This window comes from Osmerus mordax, chromosome 2 (genome assembly GCF_038355195.1).
Source record: "Osmerus mordax isolate fOsmMor3 chromosome 2, fOsmMor3.pri, whole genome shotgun sequence".
Taxonomy (NCBI): domain Eukaryota; kingdom Metazoa; phylum Chordata; class Actinopteri; order Osmeriformes; family Osmeridae; genus Osmerus; species Osmerus mordax.
The window spans coordinates 20,893,406-20,913,046 of NC_090051.1; the positions used below are offsets into that span (position 1 = coordinate 20,893,406).

Consider the following 19,641-nt stretch of genomic DNA (forward strand, 5'->3'; position numbering starts at 1 on the left):
CAACATTCGTCATCAAAAATCAAATCAAGATGTATTTGTATAGCCCTTTTTACAAGCAATGTCACAGAAGGCTTCACATACGCCCATAGAACTGCCCCTCAACCAACCTAAACCCTCAAGGAAGACAAGGAAAAACTCCAAGAAAAACTCACTAGAGGAGAAAAAATTTAAGAAACATTGGGAGGAGCAATTCAGTGAGAGATCCCCTCCTCCAGAGAAGGTTGGTGAAAGAGAGGTGCAGAACACAGGCTAAACATAGTCACACAGCAGGGAAGTGTCAATGGGTGTTGAAACACCAAATTCAAGGTGTCATTCAATTCCAATTCATGAACTGGTCCTCCCTGTGCAGGCGTATGAACTGGTTGCCATGACAGTGGTAACTAACCTGGAGAGTCGGTTACAGTTTTGTAACAGGAAGTATGCTTCTGAAGGAAACTTTGAGTTTTGCAGCTTGGCAGTGTGTGATGAGACTGTGGCTCCCCCTTGTGGCAGGAGGGTCTTCCTGCCGTGTTCTGGACCAGCCAGGCCTGACTGTCACCGACTTACTGTCGGCTGCTCAGTTTGAAAAATGTCAGTTTTTTTCTTCCCTTAGACAGTGTTGGGTTTAGAGTCAAGTTAAACATAGCAGAACAAACCAACAGTAAATGACCTCAGAACACACAGAGATGTTGAGGAGAACACATCACTGGTCTGCATGAGAAGCCGACAGCACACACATCCTCTCTGAACCAGCACACATTCCCATCCCAAATCAACATGTTTAAATGTAATCGTTGTGAATAAATAATAAATATCATTGCGGGTCGTTCTGGGATGTTTTGGCCAGGTCAGTATAGATAAAATATTTTTCTTGAAGGCTGACATTAGATGATTGACTTTCTCAGACACGAACAATTAAAAGGAAATAATTTAATCCCTGCTTTCAAACGACTGTACTGTAATATTTGGTCTGACCAGCAGGGGGAGACAGAGTAAACAGCTGAAGGGGTGACATCTGAGGGGAAGATTTATTATCTGAGAGAGTAAATTACCTAAAGGATCCTACAATGAAGAAAGAAAACTGACACATATATTAATATAACTGTTACCTGAACTTGTGTGATGAAGTGCTTGATTGTGGCACAGCTCAGGCTGACAAGTAACCATGGTAATAGTAACCATCTCTCTTATTTTCTGTCCTAATCATGTCTTTTTTCTTTTCTTTTTTTAGGCCATGGCATTCCCTCCCTTCTCCCTCTCCTCCACCCCTCTCCTCCTCGCGCTGTTGCAGATGACAGTGCTCCCTCTGGTGTTCGGAGGGGCGTACTACGGCCACAAGCCACACCCCCAACACCACCAGCCCCTCCCACACCTGGCCCACATGGGCATGGGCAAGGAGGGCCTCCCTCAGCAGCAGTACCTGGGCAAGGACATGCACCACATGCAGTACCCGCAGTACAGGAAAGAACTGCCCCAGATGCCCATGCACATGGGCAAGGAAAACCCTCGCAAGGGTGGCATGAATGGCGGAGGACAGGATAAAGGTGAGACAGGGCTCACATAAAGCTCTGATCAGCAATAGTCAGTGATTCAGTGTTAGAACTCACATTTTAGCTGTTTTCTCACAGATGCCCATTCATGGGTTCTAGCAAAAAAGGAATTAGGACATGGAAAGTAGATACATTCGTCAATGTTTCTCAGAAAGAACGCTTGTGTGGGGAAAAGCATTCCCCCGGCACCTAAACAACAAAACTAAGTCCTGATGATCTGGGCACCACATTAGCAGTTATCTGATGTAAGAACCCATGTCTGTAGATCAACTTGTTATTTATGAGTCGTCTGTCCTCTAGGTCTGACCATTCCCAGTGGAGCAGAAGGGTACCCAGCAGGTGAGCCAGGACCGTCTGGGCCAGCAGGACCAGAGGGCCCCGCTGGCCCCCCTGGGCCTGCAGGAAACGGAGAGCCAGGACTCCCTGGTAACCCTGGCCCACAAGGCCCACCAGGGTTCCCTGGAGTGGGCAAACCAGGGCTCCCAGGTGTACCCGGAAAGCCAGGCGGCTTAGGTGAGCAAGGGCTGCCCGGGGAGCTGGGCCCTAATGGTCCCGAGGGAGAGATAGGTCAGCCAGGGCCTCAGGGGCCCCCTGGTCCTCCAGGCCTGCCAGGGATGGGTAAGCCTGGGGGTCAGGGTCTCCCAGGCCAGCCGGGCCCCCGAGGGGAACCAGGGCACAAGGGCCTCCCAGGACTACCGGGGTTACCAGGACCTAAAGGAGACAAGGGGATCGGTCAGCCAGGACAGCCAGGACATAAGGGCCTACCGGGGCCCCCTGGACTTCCAGGCCAAGGAGGGGTGCCAGGAGTGGGCAGGCCAGGGATGAATGGGGTGCCAGGTCCACCAGGAGGCCCGGGGAAGCCCGGTGGCCCTGGTGAACCAGGACCAGCAGGGCCACCAGGAGAAGGGGGAGATGTCGGCCCACCAGGTCTGCCCGGCCAGGGGAAACCAGGCCAGAGCGGCCTCCCGGGACAGGCAGGCTTACCAGGAGGGAAGGGCCACCCAGGACCGCCTGGTCTGCCTGGGAAGCCAGGTCTGCCTGGCTTCGGTAAGCCGGGGTTCCCCGGACCAAAGGGTGATAAAGGGATGGGAGGGCAGCCTGGAGGACCAGGGCCGAAAGGAGACAAAGGGCACGGTGGTTTGCCCGGAATGCTTGGACCCCCTGGAACTAATGGACCACCTGGTGGCCCCGGGCCTATGGGACCCCCTGGGGGAGTTGGTGGCCCTGGACCCAAAGGGGAGGCTGGAGAGGGAGGACCGAAGGGGCTTGACGGAGGTCTGGGTGAGCCCGGACCTCCTGGCCTTCCTGGTGAGAACGGCCTCCCAGGAGAAGGAGGGGAGCCCGGACCCAGAGGCCCACCTGGACTCTCAGGGCCTAAAGGAGAAGGTGGACACAAAGGGCTCCCAGGCCTCCCTGGAGCTCAGGGCCTGCCGGGACTGAAGGGAGACGGAGGACTTCCAGGTGAGGTGGGTCCCCAAGGTCCTAAAGGTATCCCAGGAATGGGAGGTGCTGGCGGGCCTATCGGACCACCTGGTCTTCCTGGGCCCAAAGGAGACGGTGGCTCCCCGGGTCAGCCTGGCAACGTAGGCGAGGGCAGCCCAGGTGTTCCTGGTCCTGTCGGACCTCCAGGGAAAGCAGGTCCAGGAGGACCTCCAGGACAACCAGGTCAGGCAGGCCCTCCTGGACCACCAGGCCCACCTGGAGCCCCTTCCCTGACCCCCGACATGAGCGGAGTCCTCCCTGAGATGGGTCATGGGCTGGATGGCGTGAAGGCCGGAGGCTACGGCAAGAAAGGCAAATACGGTGGGAATGGCGCCGGAGAAATCATGGGCGCCAACGGTCTGGAGATGCCGGCATTCACCGCTCTGGTGACCACACCCTTCCCACCCGTGGGCAGTCCAATCGTCTTCGACAAGCTCCTGTACAACGGTCGTCAGAACTACAACCCCCAGACTGGCGTCTTCACCTGCGACATGCCCGGGATCTACTACTTTGCCTACCACATCCACTGCAAAGGAGCCAACGTGTGGGTGGCTCTGATGAGGAACAATGAGCCGGTCATGTACACGTACGACGAGTACAAGAAGGGTTTCCTGGACCAGGCCTCAGGCAGCGCTGTGTTGCCCCTGCAGCCAGGGGACACTGTGTTCCTCCAGCTGCCTTCAGACCAGGCCGCTGGACTGTACGCCGGCGAGTACGTCCACTCATCTTTCTCTGGGTATTTGTTGTACCCCATGTAGAGACCTGGAACAAGAGGGGGATGGGGGAGAAACTGAGGAGAGACGTGGGAACGGGTGGTTGAGAGCGTAGGAGTGTGTGGTGAGATGGCACGTGTTGAAAAGGTTGATCATGGGATACTTCGATGTGAGTTGTTTTCAATGAAACATGAAGTATCTGTTGAGGTCTGCGGTACATTGTTGTAGAGATGGACATGAGAGGGAAGGTTTCTGACAGAGTAATCTGAAAGAGGAGTGTGGATGTGATATACAGTTACTTTATAGCCATCTGAAGACTGAAAAATGGAAGTTAATAATATATGCTTGGATTAAAAGCTTGTTTTAAAGAGTGAATTGGAAATTGCAAATAGTTTATGTGAAAATATCACTTCTTGTTTGGTGTTTGTCACAGAATGCCAAGGCTTTCCCTGCCCCTTAATGTTCTTAAGCAAACTGGCAGCTGCCCTAAACTGATTTTGTGGCAAAGAATGTAAATTGGATTTAAAACATGAAAGGAAAATACGTTTTGAGAAAATAAAATGTCACGAGAAATTGTATCAGTCACGATGCAGCGATAGACAATTGATCTTGATTGTTCAAGATTCCAAAAGATTAGTTCCCTCTTATTTTGTACTTGTATGTTTTTTTCCTCATTATTTTCTGACTATTATATACAAACACCATTTGTGATGTTTAAGAAGATTTTGGCAGATGCAATGGACGTAATTTACAGTGACATGGGTACAGGAGTGTTGTAAAATGCCTTTTGTGGTATGGAGAAAATCTTAACAGACAGACTGTTTGACCCAGAAATATGAAAACCACTGCTGTCTATGAACAGACCCATGTCTTAATGTTTGTCTGTCAACATCTGAAGGAAGCAGTAGCGTTGTTGTTGGCCAAGAAAAGAAAAATTGCTTTAGAGAGCACAGACCCTATTTTTCAGAGATTTGTACAGCTTATAAGGAGAGATTGATATTTGATACTGATTACATCACCCCCACTGACGTAACAGAATTTTAATCATTCTTACGTTCTTACTTAAAAAAAAAAAAAAATGAAAGTCTGGACTTTTGGATAGAATGATTCCTCAGTGTATTATTAGCTAAGATGAGCACAATGCATTTTCTGGTGTATATTTTGGCCTAATTCTAAATCAGGACTCTTACAATGACAGGACTTTCTGGACCTGTCATTGTAAAACTATTATAAGAACAGTAACATCAGTAGAAATAGGCTGAGATTGCATTTTCCCCTTTGCTCCTCACCCCTAGCACAAAACATGTGAAAAGGAGTTTGACAAAAGTCTTAGAACAACAATTGTCTCTGTAATTTATTATTTTGATTACTTTGTTTTTTTTCATATGGGACCATGGTGATAAACTGTTAGTATAACCAAAAGAAAACTGTTTTAATATTATACTGTTATTACTGTTGATGTTGTTTTTTTTAAATAAAGATGATTTAATTAAGAAAGACAGTTGTGTTTTATTGAATAGGGCCTGCCAACAACACAGAAGTAATCATATAAAATGATGTGCTGTGATTGTTTTCTGAAATTTCAATGGTCCGCTTAGCTTCTTAAATAATAAATACATTTTTAGATTATTGATCTTGGTACTGTAATAATGAATTATGTAGCAACACAATTCCATCCATAATGTATCTCAGATATTGAGTTATAACCCTTTAGTAGATTTATCTACACATTTGAGAATGTCACGACGATCTATCAAAAATGTCTTTCAGGGGATTTTAGATGAGTCGATATTACATTTTCCTTACATATTATAAAGTTAACAACAGAGACTTCCGTTCACATTCATAATTGGTTAGAACATCGTGATATAGGCTTGTAACATGTTTATACGAGGACCAGCGACCAGAGAGAGGAGGCTGCGCGGAAGATGTTGATTGGATGTGGAAGGCGACCATGGGATGCTCTGCACGTGCGCAGACCATGTCCAGCCGGGCGCTGCACTTGTTCAGCATTCACTCTCTATGCTGTGCCGAGCTGATAATCAGTCCAGGGTTATCTTTTCGCTAGTCTTGGAAAAGTAAACGGTAAGTGTACTGAATAGTTATTTAAAAGATAAATGCACATGGCTAAATATAGGGAAATTACTGTTGAGGGCAAAGCTGAGATTTAAACGAGCAGTTTGATGGCTAGGTCCAAGTACTAGTAGCCAGCTAGCTGTCACCTAGGAGCCTAGCATCAGAGTGACATCTGGCGTAGCACAAAGAAACTCCATCCCCCTACTTTTGAGTAGCTTGTAGCTATCGAATTTCTAGCGAGTGTCTAGATCGTAGTTGCGAGAACCTCGAAAAATAAAGCCAGAATTTGTAGCACTGCGTTTGATCTATGTGAAGTATCAGGGGAAAAGCTTTCCAAACCAGGATTTTGTAGCGTTATTGGTGTCATCCAACAGCTGTTGTAAAATATTTACTGTGTAGTCAATTACCTAACATCTCTATTTTATGTACCACAAATACATATTCTGATGTTGCCAGGCTTTTGCGTGTCTGTCAGAGCAGTTTGTGTACAACATGACATCTCGTGTTGGCCCACGAGCTGCTGGCACTGATGGGAGCGACTTCAAACACAGGGAGAAGGTGTCCTCGCACTACCAGATGAGGTGAATAAGGACGTCTGTCTGCCTTCTCTGTCTCCCCCAAAGGGGTTTCTGTCCGTCATTTGGTCTGTCCGTCTGTTTATCTTGCGTGTCTATAGCTCTGCTTGATCCATCTTTATCCAGTTGGTTTATTCCCCTGTGTGTTTGACGTGTATATTGTCTATGTATCGATGGCCTGCATCTCTGTCAACCGAACACCCCCTATATTGTTTTGTGTTCTAGCGCCAGTCTAAAGTCAGAAGTGCGTAAGCTGAATTTCGTCCATCTCATTACCTGGCTCATGATTGCTGCCCAGGTGACAGTCAGCCACCTGAGCCTCGTGTCACATGACACGGTTGCTACACCCTACCAATGGGAGTACCCTTACCTGCTGAGTCTCCTACCCCTGCTCTTCAGCAGCCTATCACTGCCCAGGAACAACATCAGCTATCTCGTCATCTCCATGATCAGCTCTGGGCTGTTCTCTGTGGCTCCACTTATCTACGGCGCCATGGAGATGTTTCCTGTCGCCCAGCAACTGTATCGGCATGGCAAAGCGTACCGGTTTATCTTCGGGTACTCGGCGGTGACGGTTATGTACCTGGTGATGGTGATCGCCGTGCAGGTGCACGCCTGGCAGATCTACTACTGCAAGAAGCTGCTGGACGCGTGGTTCAACTCCACACAGGAGAAGAAGAAGAAATAGTCAGGAAACGTCAAGATTGTGATTTATGACTGGTGAAAAACTGTTTTTATTTATCTTTCTCCTTTTTCTCTCGGTTTATGAGTATTAAGTTGGGCTATTTATGAATTCATGTATTTATATATTTTGTAAATTATGATATACCTTATGTCGGGACACAACACACATTTATATTCCCATGATGGTTTAGGTTGACAGGAATAGATCGGCCACTTCAGAGCCAGAAAACACAGATTGATAAGATGTGCCATGTTTCAATAGCAGGAGAACACTGTGTCTTACTGTAATGAAGGGGTCTGGACCGACAGTACTCTCATCCTACACTATTGATCCATTATTTATTTAGTTGGCTGTGACATTTGCACTCAATACAACTGTCTGTACATGTTTTGTTACCAGTGCATATTTGAAACCTATAATCAACATTAAAATTTAAAAGCTATCTGGTCCAGGTATTTTTCTGTATCCATTCACAAATTCACATGGGCCATTCACTATCCATTCACATATTTTACTATGTATACAGTCTCACTGTATACAGTGCACATACACACCCAGTTCATATAACTCAACGACACAATACTATACAAATTTAACATGAAGCAAATGCACTCGACTACCGAGCTTGTTCGGGCCTTGTCCTGACGAAAGTTCAGCGCTCAGCCCAATTTGGCCGAGGGAGGCAGAGGCAGTGCGTCTGCGCACCGCTGTATGCCACGTACGGTTTGACGTTGACAAGCAAGTAGACTTCCTGATGTGAAGCTTGGGATCTGTCAGTGCCAGCCATCCCGGTTAACAGCTTTCGGTTGACACGGTCCTCCTGTCAAAAACACCGAATAAGCGTCTTGTTCAGGTGAGAATTGCCGACCTTCTAGTTTCGATGCTCAAACCAAGGGAGCTGCTGGCTAAATGATATTAGCCGCTGATCTGATCGATACAGATGCTACCAGCATTGCTAGCATAGCAAGTGTTAGCATTTTCGCTATCCTAGCTAGCTACAGGTAAGAGCTTTCGTCGTTATAAACCTTATGCAGGCACGTTGGTTTAAAATGTAAGTATCATATTGTTTGTTTGTTGCTCAAATCATAGAAAAATAACACATGATGGTAGTCTATGCAATGTCTGGTGGTAAACTTGGATTTTCAGCAGCCGGTCAGAATGAAGTAGGGCAAGGAGAGTATTATTTTGCAGGATTCCATCATTCCATTTTGCATTGGGAGTACAATCGGGTCTTTATTAGGCATGATTCTATATCCCGTCAGTGACACAGGAAAATGGCCTAGCTTGCTAATATAATTAGCTAGCCAGCTACATAAGCTACGTTTACCAGCTATCTTGCTAGAGCTGTAGCAAGCTATAATAAACATTAGCGACAAATCAATTCGGCAATCTATAACAGGGGTTGAACTGCATTTTCAAGGTTGAAAATGTAAGCTAGCCTACTACGTCGTTGTTAAAATCTGGACACGTACTAGTAGTCTAGTTAGCTAGCAATTCATACTTGGCTAGGGTTAGCTACGCTAATGCCTGGTCATTAGCTTAGCAAAGTTTAAAGTTTATCCACTAGCTAACGCGTTAGCTACTGCTAACTCGCCAGCCAGCTTACGAAATCAGTAAAAAGGCTCAAAGACTGTAGCTCTTCCATTTATGTCTAGCTTGCTGATGTCTGTAAATGTAGTCATTTGTTAATCTTAGCGACAGTCTAACCGGCAAATTCAGGCTTTGCTAGTTTTGGCAAAAAAGGGCGTGTCAAAGTTAATAAGTGTAAACTTGTTTTGTGTTGAGACCGCGCTACTGAATGACGGGTGTCTTCCACAACAGTGAATATAACACATAATTAATTCTCTACCTAGCTAGCTACAAGTTGGTGTGGGAGTTGGCTTTCTCTATCCGATGTCATGACAACGGTAGCAGACAATGACAAACTCTTCTATAGAGATTTAATCCTAACTAAACAAGTGATTGATAAGCAATTGATTTCATTACTCAACTGATAACTGCGAAGGAATGTTTTTGACCTGTACGCCCAATCCGTGACTTCATAAGCATACAAGGAGCCGTGAATTGAGCTACTTGGCCGTGTGACAAATTACCTACCTACCATGTTCTATATTCCTTCATCATTGATTGATTACTTAATAATAAAGAGCCCGTTCAACACAATTGCCTTACATACGCTCTTATCCAGAGGCTCGTTTTACAGTGACCAAAGTCTGGGAAAGACGTTAAGACCCAGGCCTTGTTCAAGCTAGAGGCCTATGCCAGCTCAGCCTGTAGTATGTACCTTAGACTTTGGAAGCAGAGTGGAGATGTACACTTTACTGTAGTCTACTGCCAAGCAGAGAAGTGACTCCAGACCACACCATCCAGATTCAGCCTTATTAAAAAAGACAAGATTGGATGCCGGAATATTTTTTGTTGTTGTTGTTTTTTTTACTTATTTAATGCCCCCCCTTCCAAAGTTTGTTTGTGATCACAAAAAACAAAGCATATTTGTTTTATCCTCCCTCTCATCCCCAGCGGTGGGGGAAGCAGAGGGCTGGGCACCATGAACGGACAGCTGGACCTCAGCGGGAAGCTGATCATCAAAGCCCAGCTGGGCGATGACATCAGACGCATCCCTATCCACAACGAGGACATCACGTACGACGAGCTGGTTCTGATGATGCAGCGCGTGTTCCGCGGCAAGCTTCAGAGCAGCGACGAGGTCACCATCAAGTACAAGGACGAGGGTAAGAGGGTTATGGGACCAGGCCCAGGGGAGTCCGGGTCAAATACAAGGACTGGGCTGAGAGGGCTACAAGGGCTTGTGTTGGAGGAGGGGGAGTAACTGCGTCACCTGTTTGTTGACGTTTCTTCTGTTCTCTTCCCGCAGACGATGACCTCATCACTATTTTCGACAGCTCGGACCTCTCTTTCGCCATCCAGTGCAGTAGAATACTCAAACTCACCTTGTTTGGTAAGAGCACTCCCGTCACCGGCAGAAACTCTTGATGAACTCTTCTATAAGGCACCGGTTCTTCTTCCCCCTCCTCCTCTTCCCCCTCCTCCTCTTCCCCCTCCTCCTCTTCCCCCTTCCAGCCGGATCAGTGCAACGCTAGAGGGCGGTCTGGCTCCATGATCTGCCTTGTGCAGACTGCAGGGGCTCTCATGCTGCTTAGATATCAGTTTAACACCTTTTCTCCTTCCCTCTCTCAATCTCACCCCCCTCCCTCAATATCTCTCCCTCCCACTACCCCCCCTCTCTCCCTCCTTTGTCCCTCCTTTGTCCCTCCTTTGTCCCTCCCTCCTTCCTTCCTTCCTTCCCTCTCTCTCTCTCTCTCTCTCTCCCTCTCTCTCTCTCTCTCTCTCTCTCTCTCTCTCTCTCTCTCTCTCTCTCTCTCTCTCTCTCCCCCTCCCACCCTCTCTCTCTCTCTCTCTCTCTCTCTCCCCCTCCCACCCTCTCTCTCTCTCTCTCTCTCTCCCCCTCCCTCCCTCCCTCCCTCCCTCCCTCCCTCCAGCAGTGTGCAGCTTTGTGTGTAGCATCTGGCCACTGGAGGGTGAGCTAAGCCTGTGTTTCCCTAACTGGGTACTTCATGTCCTCAGTTAATCCTTCCATCGCCAGTTAGCCAAGGTCGGCAACACCGTGAAACACGGTCACAACCATCATTATCATCATCAAATATTTAGCTGTCCTGTCTGGCATGACGTTACTCAGCCTGTTCATAAACCAGGCGATAGCGCTGTATCTGTTCTCACCTCTGAGGCCAACAACGCCAGCCTGTCACGCCGGCCTGTCACGCCGGCCTGTCAGCGTATCAAATAAGAGCCACACTCTTATTTGACAGAATTCATGGGCACACTCGCACACAAATACTCCTACACACACATACACACACTTTCATCTTGCCAAGTGGCAAGGTCCCTTCGGCTGGTTTGGTTGTCTTATATCAACATGACAGCCGTGTCATGGAGAGAGAGGATTCTGTTGCGAGGCCCTATGCACGTGACCATGCAGTCATTTTTTATTCCTACTCTAACTCTGTTATTAGAGGTGGATTCAATGTTAAGGGTTAGGCCTGCCTCCCAACTCTCCGTGTGTGTGTGTGTGTGTGGCTCTGTTCCCAGAGCCTTGTCTGAATCAGGTGCACCACATAAACACAGTATGCACATAATAAATAACAAAGAATGGGACTGTAATATATATATATATGTATGTGAGTTTGGTGTGTGTGTGAGAGAGACATGTGGGTTTCTGTGCTTCAACCGCAACATTCCTGATTGCTGAGACGTTGACAGACTAGGGAAGATAAAACAGTGGAAAACACCTGCAGGGATACTGACCCACTGGACTCTAAATGTGTGTGTGTCCATCCAGAGAGATTCCTGACTCAGTGTCTGGTTTGTTGGGTTCCCATGTTTTCTGTGGCTGTACACCACGGTCCATTACTGGCACCCCAGCACGTCTGATCTTCTCATTCCATTAAACTGATCTGGTTCGGTCCAGTTTGATCCGGTCTGGACCGCTCACCTTCTCCCCTCCATGACCTTTAACCGGATCAATCCGGAACACCACACGTCCTTGCACCGTGACCAACCCAGCCCCAATGCCCTTAACCACAACCATGCTGTTTACAACCACTAACCAACCTCCCAGGCTAGCCAACCTCATGGTGGTTGGACACAGCCAGACGTCCGTCATGGCTGTGTCCATGTCCAGAAGAGTGGGGAGCTGCAGCTAGCAGGAGGCAGAGATGGAGCTGCAGCTAGCAGGGAGCAGAGATGGAGCTGCAGCTAGCAGGGAGCAGAGATGGAGCTGCAGCTAGCAGGGAGCAGAGATGGAGCTGCAGCTAGCAGGGAGCAGAGATGGAGCTGCAGCTAGCAGGGAGCAGAGATGGAGCTGCAGCTAGCAGGGAGCAGAGATGGAGCTGCAGCTAGCAGGGGGCAGAGATGGAGCTGCAGCTAGCAGGTGGCAGAGATGGAGCTGCAGCTAGCAGGGGGCAGAGATGGAGCTGCAGCTAGCAGGGGGCAGAGATGGAGCTGCAGCTAGCAGGGGGCAGAGATGGAGCTGCAGCTAGCAGGGGGCAGAGATGGAGCTGCAGCTAGCAGGGGGCAAAGATGGAGCCACGGTTTCCACTGTCCTCAACTCTTCAGGCTGTTGTCGTATGTTCACTAAATGCTGGAGTATGTCTGAATCCAACTAACGTCGGTGTCCCTCTTTCTCTCTTGTTCTTTCCTTCTCTCCTTTCCTGTTTCTTCCCCCTCACCTCCGTGTCTGCAGTTAACGGCCAGCCTCGTCCCCTGGAGTCCAGCCAGGTCAAGTACCTGAGGAGGGAGCTGATTGAGCTGAGGAACAAAGTCAACAGTCTGCTGGACAGCCTGGAGCCCTCGTCAGACCACAGCCTGGTGGCCAGCGCCCCCCCAAGCGGTACACACACACACACACACAGAGCAGGATAGTCCCTGACGCTGCCACACTAGACCTGTCTGCGTGCTACAGCGACTCCTCTCTCCTGCAGATGGAGCGGAGGGGCGGGAGGGGAAGGCCCTGGCAACCGACCCGGCCGTGAAGCAGGCCACGCCCGTCAGCGCTGCCAGCATGTCTGCCTTCGACCCCCTGAAGAACCAGGACGAGGTCAGCAAGAGCGTCATCTCCTCCTTCGGCCTGAGCGAGGACCAGCTCCCAGGTACGTCCCTCGCCCTCCTCTCCTTCCACCTGCCTGGCCTGTCCGTCCATCCCTTCAGCCCTCCGTCCTTCCACCTGCCTGGCCTGTCCGTCCATCCCTTCAGCCCTCCGTCCTTCCACCTGCCTGGCCTGTCCGTCCATCCCTTCAGCCCTCCGTCCTTCTGTGGATCGGCAGTTCCGTCCGTCTATCATCCCTCCATGCGTTTGTCCATCCATCCATCTGTCAATCCCTCCATCCATCCTTCCGTCCTTCTATGGATCTATCTTTCCATCCTTCAGTCTGTTCTTCCATTCACCCATCAAGTCATGTGATCGTTCCATGCACCACGCCCTCCTCTGTGCGTGATCCTGACCGCTCCCCTCAGTTACCCCCCCCCCCTCCCCTCTCTGTGCGTGTCCTGACCGCTCTCCTCAGTGCCCCCCCCCCCTCTCTGTGCGTGTCCTGACCGCTCTCCTCAGTGCCCCCCCCCCCCTCTCTGTGCGTGTCCTGACCGCTCTCCTCAGTGCCCCCCCCCCTCTCTGTGCGTGTCCTGACCGCTCTCCTCAGTTACCCCCCCCCTCTCTGTGCGTGTCCTGACCGCTCTCCTCAGTGCCCCCCCCCCCTCTCTGTGCGTGTCCTGACCGCTCTCCTCAGTGCCCCCCCCCTCTCTGTGCGTGTCCTGACCGCTCTCCTCAGTGCCCCCCCCCCTCTCTGTGCGTGTCCTGACCGCTCTCCTCAGTGCCCCCCCCCCTCTCTGTGCGTGATCCTGACCGCTCTCCTCAGTGCCCCCCCCCTCTCTGTGCGTGTCCTGACCGCTCTCCTCAGTGCCCCCCCCCCTCTCTGTGCGTGTCCTGACCGCTCTCCTCAGTGCCCCCCCTCCTCTCTGTGCGTGTCCTGACCGCTCTCCTCAGTGCCCCCCCCCCCTCTCTGTGCGTGTCCTGACCGCTCTCCTCAGTGCCCCCCCCCCCCCCCCCTCTCTGTGCGTGTCCTGACCTCCTGACCGCTCCCCTCAGTGCCCCCTGGTGTTGCTGCTGAAGAGCGCTCAGGGACTCCAGACAGTATCGCCTCGTCCTCGTCTGCGGCCCACCAGCCAGGCCTGGCCCCCCAGGCCCAGGCCCCGTACCCTGGGGTGCAGCAGCCGCAAGGACCCCCCGCCACCATGGATGGTACGCACACACACACACACACACACACGAACCCACGTGTGTGGTTAGAAGGGGGTCTTGGCTCCTGTGTACATTGACATTAGTTGATTAGTTTCCAGGCAGGATGTGTAGGGAGTGTAGTGTGTGTTTTACGACTGTGTGTGGAGCAGGAGTTAGCAGTGTGGGAGGTTTAGCACTTCCAGCTAACTGTCATAAGTGCCTCCAGTCTACAGGGACCTCTAAAGTCTGTTTCCTGTGCGTGTGTGTGTGTGTGTGTGTGTGTGTGTGCGGGACTTTCTTCTATCAGAGAGATTGGAATGAGGTTTCTCAAACTCAAAGGGCTTTATCTGATTAGGGTAACTAGTCCTAGGCCAGGGTAACTAGTCCTAGGCCAGGGTAACTAGTCCTAGGCCAGGGTAACTAGTCCTAGGCCAGGGTAACTAGTCTTAGGCCAGGGTAACTAGTTCTAGGCCAGGGTAACTAGTCCTAGGCCAGGGTTGTGCTGTCAGTTCTGCTCTTGTTGTTCTGGAACGTTTGACCACAGCAGTCCTGGTCAAACAGCCATGTTGTTCTCCACCCCCCCCCCGCTCTCCGTCTCACACTATTAACAGACCCAGGGACACTGAGTCACTGTCACAATAATAATCTGGTTTTATGTGAAGCGTGGTATATAGAGTTACAGAGCAGGCCTCAGAAATTTACCGTGCTGCTGTTGTGAGCAAAATGTTCTTTTTGAGTTGTTATGAAAGCTGATGGTTTCTTGGGCTCCAGCAGGCTATCACCATCTTGTAAGGATTACCATGTAGACCAGCGCGGCGTGAATACTACTTCATCCAGAGTGCTAAATATGGGCCGGGCCTTTCACTCTCATCCTTTTACTATCTTTCTATCACATGTTTTTTTTTTCTCCATCCTACCCTCCCTCTCCCTCCTCCATCCATATCTGTGACTAAAGCGGTTACCGTAGGAACGCGTGCAGCCGTGTTGTCACGGCTACAGTGTTACCCACGGAGACGGACGCTCCGATGTGTCGCTCCACAACAAGCTCCCCCAGATGTTTGGAAGCATGTTGTCTGCTCTGTGACTGCTGACCAGACAGACCCCCCCTGGTCTCACCCCCCCCCCCCCCCTCCTGTCTCCAGCCAGGCAGCATGGAGAAACACTTGTCCTCTGAGCCGGTGTGGAGATGAATGAACGAGGGAGCGTGGAGGAATGAAAACAAACGAGCCCCCTCTCTCCGTTCATCACACTCTTCTTTCCTACCCCCCCCCCCCCTCCCTCTCTGTCTGTCTGTGTGTATTTCCCCTGTTCCTGGCTCCCTGCAGGGCTGTCTTCAGTAGGGGTGGGGTGAGGGGGGCGGGGGTAGTGAATGTTATGTCCATGTTAATGTTGCGTTCCCCAAAGGTCGACTGAGTTTCTCCTTTTGGAGCGGAGGGGATTCCCAGGAATGGATTGGCCCTGAGTACTGCTGACAGACAGACAGACTGGTCTCTCTCTCTGGTCTCTCTCTTGTCTTGTGCGTTCAGTCATGGACAGAGCTGTTAAGGGAGAAGACTGAAATACTTATGAGGGGACAGGAGACCCTTCTAGAATGTTCGTATCTCTCCGAACCAGCCGGTCCAGGCAGTGTAATGTGGTCACGACCTGGGCCTGTCACGACCTGGGCCTGTCACGACCTGGGCCTGTCACGACCTGGGCCTGTCACGACCTGGGCCTGTCTCTGTAGTAGCTCCAACCCTGCACTATCTCAGGAGGATCAGTTTGTCTTCCTCCCTTCATTCATCCCTGTATGCCGGGCTGCAGCTGCTGGGCTGGGCACAAGGTGTGGTCTGGCCTGGTCTGGCCTGGTCTGCTCTGGCCTGCTCTGGCCTGCTCTGGTCTGGCCTGCTCTGGCCTGGTCTGGTCTGGCCTGCTCTGGTCTGGCCTGGTCTGGACCGGTACAGGCGGACAGAGTTACTGTGTCTCCTGCTCTCTGCTGGGACGAACCCAGAAGCATGGCAGCTATATAATCTCTCTTTTCACTCACACACACACACACACGCTCAGTACATCTGGATTTGAGTGTACAGGCATGGACTGTAGGGCTCATTACAGAGCATCAATACAGCAAGGAGCTTTAACTTTGAGATCTTTCCCAAACCCACCAATCTCTCCAACCCTCCATCTATCCCTCCATCATCCTGACTGGCAGCATTATAGTTGGAACATCTCCAGTTCCCTCTCGCAGTCATGTCACCCAACCCAAACAAGCCCAGGCAGGGAGCACCAATAGGAAATGAGGAAATGAATACAAAGGCATGATTTAGATTAATGGAGAACTAAGAGTATCACAGTGTAGTGATGCAGACTTAAGGTAGATGTGTGAGTGTGTGTTTCTGGCTGGTTGGACGGCTGGCTGGACCTCCACATGTAGTGTAGCAGGTCTTCATTAGTCTACCAGGCCATTGTACGACAGAGTTATTTTATTTTCCTCTACGTTTTATGACATTTTTCCCCCAAGAGTTTTGGCACATTTGGGCTCCAGCTGTTTGGACTAGACGTGTGTGTGTGTGTGTGTGCATATATACATGTTTTGTCAGTTTTTATGCATGTGCCTCTGTTTGTTTGTTTGTGTGTGGTGTTGCTATGTCTGTGCTCAGGGCATTTCAGAAGAACAGCCTGGACACACAAACAGGCTTACCTTGGCCTGGCCTGGCATAGCATGGCATTAGCGTAGTGATGGCTATCTGCTTTCACATCCCCTGTGCTCCAAGTAGTCCCACCCCACACACACACACACACACACACACACACACACACAAGATTACGTGACCAGGGACTGGGAGAGAGGAGGAAGAGAGGGCGAAGGTGGAAGACGCCTTAGCTTGTTTGCTGAAATCCCAGACTGATTGACACTCATTCCAAAACCTCAGGCGAACTTCTGTCTGGGACAAAGACCGTGTTTCTGATGTTTGGGCATAGCCAATAGCCAGCCATCGTTCCTCCTAAGACCCTTCATAGATTCCTTCCTGTCCATACCAGCAATCAGACTGAGCCAGCTCTGATCTTGCACACACTCCGACACACCCACGCTCAAACGCTCGTGTGCCCCAACATCAGTGAGCTCATGGCTAGTAAAAACACAGAGGGAAGTGACTGTCTACGGCCCCAGACAAGGCCTGTTTGGACAATCTTCCAACACACACACATAGCATTTGTTATGACAGACAGTGTGTGTGTGTGTGTGTGTGAGAGAGTGTGTCAGCTCTCTGGTCTCCGCGGCCAGCAGTGTTTAGCTTGGAGCCATGCAGCGAGGTGTAATGTACCGTAGAGAGTTGTGTCTGTCTGTCTAATCCCGACGAGGCGATGGAACCCAACGCACACTAGCGACCATAGCAGCTAGCGTCATGCACACTCGTTCTTTCATTCTGTACAGACGTGTGCGTGTGTGTTTGTGTGCGTGTGTGTGTGTGTGTGTGTGTCTCTGTCTCCATGCAGTCATCTTCTCATTTTAAAAAGAGAATGTCATTTATCTTCTCTGAGATGTAGACCATCCCTCTCAGCTTCTGTTTGATGTAACAGTGCACTCATACAATCTCTCTCTCTCCCCTCTCCTCTCCTCTCCCCCCCCAGGTCAGGTGTACCAGCAGTACCAGGCTCCAGGTGGTTACCCCCCCCAGCAGCCAACTGCCCCCCAGCAGCAGTACAGCATGCAGCAGTACCCTGGTAACACACACACACGTGCAGTCGCACACACACACTTACACTTTTGTTCTCATTACTGTCCGCTGACAGTCTGAATTCAGGAATGATACCCTTCTTTCTCTCTGTGTGTGTCCCGTCCCCCCCCCCCTTCCAGCAGGGTACAGCCCCCAGCCCGGAGCCCCCCAGCCCGGCCAGCCCCAGCAGCAGTTCCAGAACTACCCAGCCCCCGCCGCCCAGGCCCCCGCCCCAGCCCCGGGCCAGGCCCCCGCCCCAGCCCCGGGCCAGGCCCCCGCCCCCAGCTTCCAGGGAGCCCAGCAGTACCCCCCTGGGGCCTTCCCTCCCCAAAACTACACCTCCCAAGCTACCCAGCCGGCTAACTACACCCTGCCCCCCAGCTCCCAGCCCGGCCCGGCGTACCAGCCCCGCCCCGGGTACACCCCGCCCCCTGGCACCAACGCCACCCCACCCCCTGGGGCGTCCAACCCGTACGCCCGCAACCGCCCCCCCTACGGCCAGGGCTACACCCAGCCTGGCCCCGGGTACCGGTAAAGAGGGGAGGAGAAGTGTCCGTGACCGACCCTTACACACACACATACACACACATATACACACACACCCGACCCCTCCCCCCATCCCAGTCCCCAACGCCCCCCCTACAGTTTGGTTTGGACTGGGCTCGGTAAACATGGACTTCCCCTCTCCCCACACACACACGACCGCACACACACACCCCTCTCCGCTGTCCCAAGTTATCAAGTCTGAATCTGAGAAACGAGCACACACACACATACCCCACAGTCTGTTTATTGTCTTTGTTATGTTGTCTCTCTCTCCAACACACTGCTGTCATCGTTTGTGTTTTGTTCTGGCCCCTTCTGTACCTACACCCCCCCCCTCATGTCTTTTGTCATGGTGACCATGGTACCAGTCTGTATACACCCACTGTGAGAGACCAAAGCAGACTGTCCTTAGTTCTAAATGTTAATGTTTGTTTGTTTGTTTGTTTCATGGTAACCCCGTTTTGTTTTGTTAGTCCAACATCACCTATCATGTCATGCTGGGTGGTAGACATGAAGTTGATGACTTTATGAATCTAACTGATCGTTTGTGTGTGGTTTTGCAGGCGAGTGTCTATAGATGCATCTCAGAGGCCTGATGATTGGCAAAAATATATAAACTAAAAGTAAAACTGCTACCTGTTTGGTGTTTTGATCACTGCCCACCGCCATGTTGGTATTAAGATGTGTTGTTGACCCGGCCCTTTATTGAGAACACTAGTTGAAGTGATGGTTCATGGGAGGTGTAGTTCTTTAAGCTTTGTGAAGGATCCTACCAATGTCTAGCCTCTTAGAATAATCTCCTGTTTGGCTTACCATGCATCCTTTCTCATTCTTTTCTCATCTATCTTTTCACTGTTTTTTTCTAATATATCAATCAGAGATTCCACCTTGAAGTGACATTAGTTATGTATAAATCTGTAACATTTTTTTTTTCCTCTCTGAAACCTAATAAAGGCTTTGAGACCCTCTTTGAATTCATTTTTCTTTGTTTGATTTGTTTAAAATCTGAGACAGATTTATTCTTCTCCAAAGTTTGCTGGCTAACCAACTGATTCAGCCTATATTAGACCCTCCCTTTTTCAAGCTTGGCTTTCCAGAGCCCCCAACACCACCTCTCTCTCCCCCCTCTCTCTCATTCTCTCTCAAACCCATTCTCTTTCAATTGAATGGCTTTTGTTTGAATGAGAGTAAGAGAAAAATGGCTGTTGTGGTGTAACTGTTGGTTAGCTGGCAGTTTTGACTGCCCAATAAAGATCTTTAAAGTCAAAGTCTCTGTCTCTCTGTCTGTCTGTCTGAATCTGTCTCGGCCAGGACTTGGAAAAGCATGGTAATGTTGGTATTCTTGCTTGTTTTCCTAAGCGGGAGTTTTGCTTGGCTTGGACGTGTGTAATGGAAGTCTGTGCTTGCTCTCCTCTGTCATCCTGTCTTCCTGAGTGAGAATAAATGGCCGAAAAAGAGGTGCAGGTTTGAACACAATGGAACCCTCGTGTGTGTGCGTGTGTGTGTGTGTGTGGCCCTAGTACAGTATTGTAATATTAATATATCTA

At 50.3% G+C, this 19,641-nt stretch overlaps 3 protein-coding genes across 4 annotated transcripts; all 3 read left to right on the forward strand.

Moving 5' to 3' along the window:
- Positions 1-1,252: 1,252 nt before the first annotated feature.
- Positions 1,253-5,198, forward strand: col8a1a (collagen, type VIII, alpha 1a). Its single transcript, XM_067257172.1, has 2 exons — positions 1,253-1,523; positions 1,830-5,198. The coding sequence occupies exons 1-2, from the start codon at positions 1,271-1,273 to the stop codon at positions 3,767-3,769; spliced, it is 2,193 nt and encodes a 730-aa protein (XP_067113273.1). The 5' UTR covers positions 1,253-1,270; the 3' UTR covers positions 3,770-5,198.
- A 538-nt stretch (positions 5,199-5,736) lies between these two features.
- Positions 5,737-7,493, forward strand: jagn1a (jagunal homolog 1a). Its single transcript, XM_067261009.1, has 3 exons — positions 5,737-5,809; positions 6,257-6,381; positions 6,601-7,493. Exons 2-3 carry the CDS (start codon positions 6,293-6,295, stop codon positions 7,061-7,063), a joined length of 552 nt encoding a protein of 183 aa, XP_067117110.1. The 5' UTR covers positions 5,737-5,809; positions 6,257-6,292; the 3' UTR covers positions 7,064-7,493.
- Positions 7,494-7,788: 295 nt separating this feature from the next.
- tfg (trafficking from ER to golgi regulator) lies at positions 7,789-19,362 on the forward strand. 2 transcript variants are annotated; one of them, XM_067252528.1, is made up of 8 exons: positions 7,789-7,913; positions 9,581-9,792; positions 9,936-10,019; positions 12,321-12,467; positions 12,559-12,726; positions 13,719-13,871; positions 17,463-17,555; positions 17,692-19,362. In XM_067252528.1, exons 2-8 carry the CDS (start codon positions 9,609-9,611, stop codon positions 18,081-18,083), a joined length of 1,221 nt encoding a protein of 406 aa, XP_067108629.1. In that variant the 5' UTR covers positions 7,789-7,913; positions 9,581-9,608; the 3' UTR covers positions 18,084-19,362. The 2 variants fall into 2 exon arrangements, with proteins under 2 accessions (XP_067108629.1, XP_067108620.1); XM_067252519.1 differs by having other exon boundaries at positions 7,790-7,913; positions 17,689-19,362.
- Positions 19,363-19,641: the final 279 nt, after the last annotated feature.

What these genes read in the sequence shown, in the direction of transcription:
- col8a1a (XM_067257172.1), top strand. Translation starts at nt 1,271, where the DNA reads ATGACAGTGCTCCCTCTGGTGTTCGGAGGGGCGTACTACGGCCACAAG. An exon ending in TGGCGGAGGACAGGATAAAG is followed by an intron (nt 1,524 to 1,829) that starts GTGAGACAGGGC and finishes TCTGTCCTCTAG; the next exon opens with GTCTGACCATTCCCAGTGGA.
- jagn1a (XM_067261009.1), top strand. Translation starts at nt 6,293, where the DNA reads ATGACATCTCGTGTTGGCCCACGAGCTGCTGGCACTGATGGGAGCGAC. An exon ending in TCCTCGCACTACCAGATGAG is followed by an intron (nt 6,382 to 6,600) that starts GTGAATAAGGAC and finishes TTTGTGTTCTAG; the next exon opens with CGCCAGTCTAAAGTCAGAAG.
- tfg (XM_067252519.1), top strand. Translation starts at nt 9,609, where the DNA reads ATGAACGGACAGCTGGACCTCAGCGGGAAGCTGATCATCAAAGCCCAG. An exon ending in ACTCAAACTCACCTTGTTTG is followed by an intron (nt 10,020 to 12,320) that starts GTAAGAGCACTC and finishes CCGTGTCTGCAG; the next exon opens with TTAACGGCCAGCCTCGTCCC. An exon ending in GGCCAGCGCCCCCCCAAGCG is followed by an intron (nt 12,468 to 12,558) that starts GTACACACACAC and finishes TCTCTCCTGCAG; the next exon opens with ATGGAGCGGAGGGGCGGGAG.